Genomic DNA, 11082 nt, shown 5'->3' on the forward strand with positions numbered 1-11082 from the left:
TTCCGGTTCCCTTGCCCCGGCATGGCTGCTTTAGGGACCTGGCTGTCCAGTGAGTGATTGTGGGGTTGGGGACCCGGGAGCCGCGGGGCGACCAGCCCTCTAACCGCCTGCTCTTCCAGTAGGTGTCCGGAGATTGCACTGCAGCGTAGTGGCGCGGGCCGGCGGCCAGTGGCGACTCCAGTGAGTGCCGGGCGGGGGCGCGGCGGGACCTGGTATCCCGCCGCGTCCTCACCCCAATGTCTTCCCCCACCCAGGCAGGGGCAGGCTGCCAACCCTTCCGGCTATGGGCCCCTCACGGAGCTCCCTGACTGGTCTTTCGCTGGTGAGCCTTGATGTCAAGGGTTTTTTTTTTTTTTCCTCCGAGACCACCGGGGTAGGGATCGGGGGGCGTGTCTGGGAAAATAGTGACCCTTTTACTTCGTTAAGAGCTGGAGGACTGCCGCTCTACCTTTGCCTGACTGTGTAGCCGGGTGTTAGTTCACCCCTTTAGGTTTGGAGAGCTGAGGCAGAGGGATTGCTGTGACGTCAGTGCTGTGTAGGGAATCCCTGATTATCCTGAACTACAGAATGAGACCCTGTGTATCAGTCAGTAAGTAGTACATTGGCTGAGGAAAGTTAGTTGTAGAGGATCGAGTCCTGAAGATACAAGGAAATACTAACGTGGGCTGTTCTGGGGCTGGAAGTGTGCGTGGACTTTTATCCTCTCAGAAGGGCACATATGTGGTGAGTGTATTTTGACAATTTGATTGCAAATCCGCAAGGAATTCTCTGAAAAGCTGCTGAAGAGAACACCGAAGATCCCTACAAGTCTGAAATGGCAGACTCAATACAGAGAAGTCTTTTTCTCTTTAAAAAAAAAAAAAAAAAAAAAAAAGCTTATGGACTGGAAAGATGCCTTTAATACAGTGCCTGTTCTTCCGGAGGACATGGGTTCGATTCCCAACACCCACAGGGTGACTCACAATTGCTTGTAACTCCAGTTCCAGGGGATCTGATGTCATCTTTTCACTTCCACCTGTACCTGGCCCCCACATGGTGCACAGACATACATGCAAGCACAACACTCAGTCACATGAAAATAAAACCTTTAAAAAACAAAATTAAAAGAGAGTAGTGACGCATGCCTGCAATCAGGAGGCAGAAGCACTGAGAGCTAGGGGATAGCCTTGGCTACATAGTGAAACCCTGCCCCAAAAATCAAGAGTGAGGGGAAAAAAAAAAACCCTGTAGTTCATTATACAATGAGATGAAGTTTAGCAAAGACTCACATTGAGTGAAGGGTTTCTGAAGATACAAGTGAATTCAGCATGGCAGATGGCCCTAAGTCCATGCTAATGGCAGGGTTAGATGATAGGAAAAGCATGCCTAGCAAGTCATTTTCGTGATTCTGTTGTACCTCACCCTTGATGATAAGTTTTAGTTTGGTTGTGAACTGGGATCCTCCTCAGTATTGTTTTTGGTGAGCAGAACTGGGACCTGAACCTATGCCCTCACACATGCCAGCCCCCACCCACCCCAACCGTAGTCAGTGTGAACTGGATAAAGCGGAGCTAGAGGCTTACTCTTCTCCAATCCCTATCACACCAGTGTTCGGGCAAGATCCCCAGACCACATCTAACACTCTGCCTTTTGTTTGTCTGTAGATGGCCGCCCTGCACCACCAATGAAAGGCCAGCTTCGAAGAAAAGCTCAAAGGGAGAAGCTTGCAGTAAGTGCCTGGGACTCCGTCAAAGGCTGTGTTTATGACTGGAGGAGGAAATTTTAAATCATCATTTATCTTTGTTTTCTTTAAGACTGATTTTTATTTTATATGTATATGTTTTGCCTGTATCAATGCATGTTCATCATATGTGTTCGTGGTACCTGTAGTGGTCAGAGGAGGGTGTCATATCCCTTGGAACTGGAATTACAGATGGTTGTGAGCTCTGGGGTGGCTATTGGGGAGTTGAACCTGGGTCCCTTGCAAGAGCAGAGAGCCATCTCTCCAGCCCCATAAATTAGAATCTGTTTTAAGTTGTGTTGCACTTGAACTACTGTTTGGCAATGCATGGGATAAAATCCAGGGCTTCCTGCCTGCTAGGCAGGCCCACCACCAGCAGCTATTTCTCCAGTCCTTACACCCAACTAACTTATTTTCCTTTTCTTTCTTTTTAAAGATTTATTTTTATATGAGTACACTGTGGCTGTCTTCAGACACACACCAGAAGAGGGCATTGGACCCCATTACAGATGGTTGTGAGCCACCATGTGGTTGCTGGGAATTGAACTCAGGACCTCTGGAAGAGCAGTCAGTGCTCTTAACCGCTGAGCCTTCTCTCCAGTCCCTTTTCTTTCGACGAGGCATGTAGACCAGGCCAGCTTCAAACTCACAAGAGATGGGCCTGCCTTCACCTCCCTAGTACTAAGATCAAAGGCTATATCACCCTACCCGGCCAAGCAAATGTCTTACTAGCACTGTGAGAAGGGAAGACTGGAGTGGGGCACTCAATTGCAGAAACCAACAGCAGACATTCCTCAGCTTCACACCGTCAGCGGGAAACATCAGTGTCCAGCTGAACACTTGGCTTTGGGGGAGAGTGGAGATCTGCTCAACGGTACATATGGTACATACGCTTGAGCCCCAGACGTTACTTACTCTTTCCCTGTCTGTTTCAGAGACGAGTTGTACTGCTGACACAGGAAATGGATGCTGGGTTACAGGCGTGGAAGNTCAGGCAGCAGAAATTGCAGGAGGAAAGGAAGCAGGAACATGATCTTAAACCTAAAGGGACCTTACTGAGAAGTCCACTTCCAAATCAATAAAAAGCAGCTCCTGTCCCACTTTCCCATTCTNTCTCTGGCTTTCTTTTCTATCGTCTGAATGCTTTATCAAGTCATTTCCCCCACCATTTGTATTGATAGCAAAAGACCTCGGGCACCGGGAGGAACTTAAAATCACTGCCTGCCAGGCTTGGCCCAGTGCCCTTAGTCCTCCCCATTCCAGTCCAGCCAGATCTTGCTCTGGGATCATTTTGCCCCTGGTGCTGAAGCACNGTGCCCAGAGCCTTAACAAAAGCTAAGCACGCCACCACCTATCACTTGGCCTGCTTGGGATTTTAATCCTCTTCCGTGCTGGCCATCNGGGCTGAGCCAGCCAAGAGCAGCAACTGCTCTGTGAGAGAAGAAAGGGGCAGCGGCAGTTTCCCTGGTTCANCCTCATACTCCTGTCACTAATAGACCATGCACAGCTCAGATGCACACAGTTGGCATTTAATAAATGTTTTCTTGAAAAAGGTCTTTCCACCTGAGGTTCTTATTCCTTTTTGAGACACAGTCTCACGATAGCTCTGGCTGTCCTGAAACTGGCCAGGTAGACCAAGTTGGCAATCACAAAGATCCTCCCCACCTCTGACTGGATTTAAAGCCCTGTGCCACCACACCTGTCAGAAGTCCCTTTCTAAACAAGCAACTAGTGTCCAGGAACATGGTCCAGGAGACACTCACACTGTAAGGCTGATGTAGGAAGGATTAAACTCTGGGTCTTCTGCTAAAGGAGTAATGATCAGACTAAGTTCCAGAGGTTAAAGAGGGTCCTGTGCTTCCCCACCCCCACACACAATGTCGCTGCCCATGACCTAGCAACCATTCATCGTATTGATCGGGAGCCCTCCCTTGGAATCTGGAGGCAAGGACCTTTGTTCCCGTTCCAGTGCTCCCGTGTTTGGCTCCCGTCATTCCACCACAAAGCTGGCAGCTGTGGATCTCTGCAACTTCCTACCTGGCTTTATTCCTGCCCCCTTCCCTTACCGCTTCCCTTGCTTGCTTGCTTTCCGTCCCTCTCCCCACTGCCTTCCTCTCGCTGACCAAATGCAATTCTTGGATCTTACATTTCGCTGATGGTCGAGTTTTCTGTCTTCCCACACTTTTCCTGCCTCTGTCCCACTGCTTGGTGTTTTTCCAGATCTAATTGTCAACCTCTTATCTGTCTCCCTCTCGGAGTGCCAGCGCAGCCTGGCCTCCCTCTCTCCCCAGCCTGTCTCTCCTTTTGTTCTCCCTGCCCAGCCATCACGGAAGCTGCGCGCTCGAAGGAACTGTCTCCACTGTAAAGACTGAAGGAAACTCCAAAACCCTACCTCCCGATCCTTCCTGTTCCAGCAAATGTCACCACTTCTATCTGGCTGCCCCCATTCTGTGACCTTGAAGCCCTTTCCTACCCAGGCAGTTCACACTTAATAGTAACAGCCAGATTGTAAAAAGACATTAATAAAGACGTTGGCCCCAAAATTCAAAGTAATTGTGTTGGCTGTTCGGCAATGGCTTTTGTTACAGTCTTAAGTTTGGGGCAAGAGGAGGAGGAGGCTGTCCACAGGTCTCAGCATACAACCCCGTTGTTAGTAAATGTCCCTTCTCCCGACCTTTCTCACAGGCATGTTAGATTTCAAGTCTCCACCATCCCTAGCCATCGGGCCTCCCAATACTTAAACACTCTCAAGTGAGAGACATGCTGAATACTACGGGAATCAGGCCACCCAAAAAATGCTTAGGAAGAGAAAGTCTTCCGCATCCCGTCCCCTGGGACACCCAGGCTCCTAGTTAGCTGCGGCCTCAACCCCTGCAGATGGCAGCCTGCACCACAGAAAAGACAAACTTTTTTTTTTCCTTCTCTCCTGCTGTAATTGGATTCGAGCTGAAACACCACGTCCCCACCGAAAAAGGAGGGCATTGGGGCGGGGGCGGAGGAGAGGCTGTGGGAGAAGGGAGGGACCAAAGGAGAGCAGAGAGGGCTTCCAACTCAGTTCGCCGACTAAGCAGAAGAAAGATCAAAAAACGGAAAAGAGAAGAGCAAACAGGCATTTTCAGGAGCAATTCCCTCACCTCCAAGTCGACCGCGCTCTAGGAATTCACATTCCGTTCCTTTAGAAGACAAAGGCGCCCCAAGAGAGCGGCGGCGCGACCCCAGGGCGTGGGCCCCGCCGCGGAGCCCGCACCGCCCGGCGCCCCGACGCCGGGGACCATGTCTCCCGCCCCTCGACCCTCCCGCAGCCTCCTGCTCCCACTGCTCACGCTTGGCACCGCGCTCGCCTCCCTCGGCTGGGCCCAAGGCAGCAACTTCAGCCCCGAAGTAAGTGAGCTCCTCCGGCCCTTCCCGGAGTTTCGCCCGCCGGGTAGGCGAGTCCGGGGGTCTCCAAGGGGACAGCCCCTGCTGAGAGATGGGCTCTGGGGGGGCTCTGCTGCGCCAGCCTTTCTTTTTCTCCCCTCATCTGAAAACTTGCAAGTCGATCCAACTTTTGCCTGCCTCCAACAACCCCCCTCCCTCCGCCGCCACCGACTCTTTCCAATTCTTCCCTTCCCTGGAAGAACTCTGCAGCGGGGCCCGGGCCTCGCTTTCCCAAGCTCTGCGCGCACTGTGGCACCAGGCGGGAGCCTCAGAGACACTGGACTCTGCGCCGTCCGGGCCGGTGTCACACGCGAGTTGTTCCTTTAGTTTGGCAGCGCTCAGGTGCCCGCGATCCTGCACGGACGCATCCGTACCAAGTGGGGGCGTCAGGGGCGCCCGAGCGGTACCCGCCTCCCCTGGACCGCCCTCGGTGCGGGCCGCCGGCCGAGGCGTCGAGGATCGCGGCGGGCTGAACTTCCGACACAAAGCTCTTCTTGTTGTGAGCCGCGGGACTCAGCCTGGCCACCGCCTCCCTCGTCCTCCACACCCCTGCCGGCGCCTTAGGGGGCCTCTTTTTTTTGTTGTTGATAATTATTTTTCTGCATTGATCGCGAGGAGACTAGGGGGAGTCGCTCGCTAGGCGAGTTAGTTGAGGGCTGGCCTGGGTCTCCCCTGAGTGTCCCGACTGACTCTGGCGCCCCCACCCCCATCCCTAACTCTTCTGTGACCATAGCCCACCCCGGTCCTGAAGGAAACGGCGTGGGAGTAGTCCGAGGAAGTTTTCCCTCCCTCTCTTATTTTGGGGTGAAGGTGGGAGCCGGATTTAATCAGCTTCTTATTTTGGGCCATCCCAACCCACTCAGCCTGGTGAGGACCTGGGTGTGGTAGGGAAGGGCTGGGAAGGGCCCAAAATGCAGGATACGGTCTGGATTTACTCCCTCTTCTCTGGACCCAGACCGGGGGCGCACCCTCAGAATGAACCTCTCCTGGGCACATGTTGCCTGTATCACTGAAGAGACCTGGAGCTGAAAGGCCAAGTGTAGCCCTAGAAGTCGGGCCACACTTGTGCATGGAAACTGGAAAGAGTAAAATCCTCCCTGAGACTGGAAACCAAACCCAATTGTCAGAGAGGAGGCGCCTTTCCCAGGCCTAAAGCTACCATCTTAGCCGCAGAGAGTGCCTAACAAAAGGAGCCTCTGGAAAACTGCCCACTGCCAACGTCTTTTTTCCCCTCCCCAGCCTCCAGTAGGTGCCCTTAGGGGAGGGGCGGCAGCCCTGGCTCTGCTCTAAGTGGGTCATGGTCCTCCCAGAGCCAGAACCACCATTTGCTTCTGGCACACAGTAGGGTGGGAAGCGGAGGGAGGGCGGGACCGATCCAGAGGCCAGGATCCAAGACTTGATGTTGAGCTGGAGAGCCCCCACCCTCTCAGCCTCCTAAAGTGGGAGGTGTTCCTTGACTTTCTCATAGGGAATACCCTGCGGGGTTATTGATCGAGACAATGCCAGCCAGCCGGGTCCTGCCACCCACCAGAGTCGCTCTGAAGGGAGAGGGCTTCTGAGGCAGCCAGGTTCCTTTCACCAGGCCTCCACAGCTCCAGGACAGCTCCAGGACAGCCCTCTCCTCCCAGTTGGTGTGTCTGGCGCTTTTCCCTTCCCCCACTCAGCCGCAGACACCAGAGTCCATCTCCTGTGGTTCCAGTCTCATAGTCTGTGGTTCTCGCCTGGCTCAGAGATGGCGAAAGAAACTTGCCCAGTCCGGGAGAGGAAGAAAATGATGGGGACAGTTTCTTTCCTGGCTTTGTGATACTCTTCCGGGGAGTCCTTTTCCTGACAAAGCATCCATTTTGCTCCACCGGGTACTGGGGCCGGGCTTATTTAGACTTGCCTGCATCTCGAAAGGCTCATAGGAGGGATTTATCCAGAACTCCTGTGTCTCCTGCCAGCCTCCCTTCTCTGGAATACTCTAGGAGCGGTTCCTCATCTGCTGAGGGTTGAGGACCTGGCTTCTTCGCTCCTCCTGAGTTTCAGCTTGTGGGTGGGGGGAAGCCGGCCACTCTCACTCTCCCCTAGCCCCAAGCCTGAAGCAGCTGTTAGCCCAGCCTGGGTCAGAGCCTACAGGTGAAGCTGGGAGCAAAGGGAGTTTCCTGCATACTTGGCACAGGCCACAGCACAGGTCAGGGCAAGCCTTCAGATCGGAGGGAACAGCTCTGGAGTTACACACACCCTGTTAGGCCTCTCTGACACACAAGAGGTTAAAATCCTGTAGCCTGGAGGAGGGCTCTGAGATACAGGTGATGCTAGGCTTGTTTGGCCAGCCTTACTGGCTGGGGGAAAGGCTGGGTTGTTTACAACTCGAGCTCTAACTCTTGTCAGCCATGAGGGGATCACTTCCTGGAACTGTGTTGCAATTCCTGCCGTTTTGGGCTCAGGTCCTAAGTCAGCTGCTCCTGAATCACCCCCAGACCCCACACAAGAGCATTGCTCCACCACCCCACCGGCGCCTAAGTCTGAAGGGGAAGAGCATCATGGAGAGCCATAGATCCATCCTAATGACCATGGATTAGGCAATGAGGGCTCCGAGGCAACTTTTACCATTTCCCTTCCGAATGCTCATTCTAGGCAGTGTGAAACCCCCTGTGGACTCCTTAAGAAGGATAAAACTGAAATAGGACTAGAGCTATCAGGGTCGAGTCTCCCAACAAGAATCCAGGCATCCTCATTGTCTATACATAACATGGCTTGCTTGGCTCTCCAAGCCTAGAATCCTAGGTCGTACAGTATTTATTTAAGGTTATGGCTGATTCACCACCACCCTAAAGAGTACAGCTTCCCCATCATCATCATCAAGCCTTACCCCTGACTCATTTTCTGCCCTCCTTAAAAATATTTCTGCAGTGAGGGTCCTGTCCCAGAAACTCCCTCACCCCGTTCAGGCTCCCTCACCCCCACTAAACCATTCTGCCTACCATGGGCATAACCTGTTTTCAAATGGGACATGCCATATTTTCAGAAGCTGACACCGAGGAGAAAAGTGCTAGAGAGAATGCCAGCTCTAAAAAGGCATTTTAAGATGTGGCAAAATGCTCGCTTTGCAAGAGTGAGGGCCTGGATTTGAACCCTAGCATCTGTGTGTGTGTGTGTGTGTGTGTGTGTGTGTATAAAAGAGGTAGTGGGGCCAGGTGGTGGTGGCGCACGCCTTTAATCCCAGCATTCAGGAGGCAGAGGCAGGCGGATTTCTGAGTTCGAGGCCAACCTGGTCTACAAAGTGAGTTTCAGGACAGCCAGGGCTACACAGAGAAACCCTGTCTCGAAAAACCAAACAAACAAATAAATAAATAAATAAATAAATAAATAAATAAAAGAGGTAGTGGTGTGACACACTTGTAATGTCAGTGCTGGAGAGGCAGAGGCAGAACAACCCCTGAGGCTTGCTGGCCACAGCTCCCAAGGAACGAACGCACCAGAGATTGACCTCTGGCTTCCACATACATGTACAGACGAGCTAAAAATATGCTGAAAACTCCTCTCAACTCTCTGAAGCTCTTATGTCCAAGAGCACTATATAGCTCAGTCGGGAGCGATGGCTTCCCAGTCTTCCATCTGTCTGCACCCCGTCATCCCTGAGGACAAGCCATCCTGGGGTCTAGGCTAGAGCTCAGGCCGACGGTTAGCCTGAGAGTTCCTGCCAGAACCAGACAGAGAGCCCGTCAAAGTCACTGACTGACGTCAAGGACATCTGGCAGACATCCTGGAGAGGCAGGTGGGCCCCTGCACCAAGCCGGAAGTTCTCTTCAGCCACACCTCTCTCCCTACAGGCCTGGCTGCAGCAGTATGGCTACCTACCTCCAGGGGACCTGCGCACCCACACACAACGCTCACCCCAGTCACTCTCAGCTGCCATTGCCGCCATGCAAAAGTTCTATGGTTTACAAGTGACAGGCAAGGCTGATTTGGCAACCATGATGTAAGTTCCCGGCCTCCACTGACCACGCTGAATAACAGACATGCTTCCGCTTGAACCTGCGTCAGTGCCCTCTCCCGTGCACCTCAGGACCTGGCCTTCCCCTACACTGGCACACACAAAGCCTCACCCATCACTGACCTGGGACCAGAGGCCAAGACCCTGGGTCAACTTCCGCACTACACTCTGTCCCCTTGAAGATGGTTTTGTTTTCTATACTACACTGACCCCGTTGTTTCCACCCCAGGGCCATGAGGCGCCCTCGCTGTGGTGTTCCAGATAAGTTTGGGACTGAGATCAAGGCCAATGTTCGGAGGAAGCGCTACGCCATTCAGGGTCTCAAGTGGCAGCATAATGAGATCACTTTCTGGTGAGTCCCCCAGCCTAGAGATGTTTCTCACATGCAGTACCCCCTCCCCGTTAGTTGTATTGAGTCAAAGGTGGCCTGGGTTACTGTCCATTCCTAGAGAGTGGCTCTAATTCCTAGGAAAATAGCTCTAATCTTGCAGAGAAGTGCAGCCATTTTGAAGAGCATGCACTCTAGTGGCAACACCCCAAGCCTGGAGGTTCCCTAAGCCTTTTGTCCCCTGGGCTGAGATACTGTATGCAGTAGCAGGGAACCAGGTCTGGCAAGGTGGGTGGGCACTTCTGTCGGAGCTAGGAGAGGGAACTTTGCCTCCTTCATCCTAACGTTTCCCTTCTCTACCCCCATGTCTGGATTTAGCATCCAGAATTACACCCCTAAGGTGGGCGAGTATGCCACATTCGAGGCCATTCGGAAGGCCTTCCGAGTATGGGAGAGTGCCACGCCACTGCGCTTCCGAGAAGTGCCCTATGCCTACATCCGGGAGGGACATGAGAAGCAGGCTGACATCATGATCTTGTTTGCTGAGGGTTTCCACGGTGACAGTACACCCTTTGATGGTGAAGGAGGCTTCCTGGCTCATGCCTACTTCCCAGGCCCCAATATTGGAGGGGATACCCACTTTGATTCTGCCGAGCCCTGGACTGTCCAAAATGAGGATCTAAATGGTGAGTAAGGGAACCTTGGGTTCTACCCTGTGCAGTCACTTCTATCTAGAGGGTTCTCCTTCCAAAAGCAGGGTGTAGTGGTCAGCCTGTTCTACATAGTAAGTTCTAGGCCAGCCTGGGCTACATAGTAAGACCGTCTCATAAATCAGTGAAATTAAAAAAATAAATCTTAAGTGCTGAGGCAGGAGGATTGCGAGTTTGAGGCCTGCCTAGATTGTATAACAAGACTCTATCTCAAAACAAAAGAACAAGCAACAGCTAAGTTATTAGCCGTAGAACCTAGTGAGAGCGTGCAGGAGTCTTATTTTAAGCTGTTTGTTTCTGTATATTTGAGCTGCCGTTACAGCTTGATTGACTTGCCAATCACAGATCGGCAAGGACTCGCCCTTCTCACCAACTTTTCCAAGCAAACATGGTGCCTAGCTTCTGGGAGAAACTGAGTTCTACAGTGTAGGTTTTCTTCGGGTTGGGATCCAGCCCCAGGTACCCCACTTCCCCAAGAGGGGGGCAGCGACTGCCTTTGTGTTTTCTGAACCAAACAGGAAGCTGACCCTCAGGACTTCATTCCTTGAGATGGAAAACATGACCAGCAGCAGGCTTATCTGTGAAACTAGAGTCTCTGGTGGAGAAGCAGGGAGCTTAACCAAGTTTTCACCATCTCCATCCTTCCAGGGAATGACATCTTCTTGGTGGCTGTGCATGAGTTGGGGCATGCCCTAGGCCTGGAACATTCCAACGATCCCTCCGCCATCATGGCCCCCTTTTACCAGTGGATGGACACAGAGAATTTCGTGTTGCCTGATGACGATCGACGTGGCATCCAGCAACTTTATGGTGAGTTACCCATCCCCATTCCTGCTCCTCCGTCTCTGTACTTGTCCCTTCTTGGCCTCTTGTCTGCATTTTCCCTCCATCATGCTGTGAAGTCCACACACACACACACACACACACA

General features: G+C 52.5%; 2 protein-coding genes across 3 annotated transcripts in view; both read left to right on the top strand.

Moving 5' to 3' along the window:
* Mrpl52 (mitochondrial ribosomal protein L52) lies at window positions 1–2823 on the top strand. 2 transcript variants are annotated; one of them, XM_021203991.2, is made up of 5 exons: window positions 1–49; window positions 123–180; window positions 255–322; window positions 1644–1708; window positions 2656–2823. In XM_021203991.2, exons 1-5 carry the CDS (start codon window positions 22–24, stop codon window positions 2800–2802), a joined length of 366 nt encoding a protein of 121 aa, XP_021059650.1. In that variant the 5' UTR covers window positions 1–21; the 3' UTR covers window positions 2803–2823. The 2 variants fall into 2 exon arrangements, with proteins under 2 accessions (XP_021059650.1, XP_021059651.1); XM_021203992.2 differs by having other exon boundaries at window positions 14–49; window positions 120–180.
* Window positions 2824–4723: 1900 nt separating this feature from the next.
* Mmp14 (matrix metallopeptidase 14) overlaps window positions 4724–11082 on the top strand; it is a 9787-nt gene continuing 3428 nt past the window's right edge. The window contains exons 1-5 of the mRNA XM_021202845.2: window positions 4724–5101; window positions 8953–9101; window positions 9346–9468; window positions 9823–10130; window positions 10803–10964. Coding sequence (XP_021058504.1) covers window positions 4994–5101; window positions 8953–9101; window positions 9346–9468; window positions 9823–10130; window positions 10803–10964 — 850 coding nt within the window. The 5' untranslated portion in view covers window positions 4724–4993. The remainder of the gene's footprint in view (window positions 5102–8952; window positions 9102–9345; window positions 9469–9822; window positions 10131–10802; window positions 10965–11082) is intronic.

The sequence above is a fragment of the Mus pahari genome, chromosome 8, assembly GCF_900095145.1.
Source record: "Mus pahari chromosome 8, PAHARI_EIJ_v1.1, whole genome shotgun sequence".
Taxonomy (NCBI): domain Eukaryota; kingdom Metazoa; phylum Chordata; class Mammalia; order Rodentia; family Muridae; genus Mus; species Mus pahari.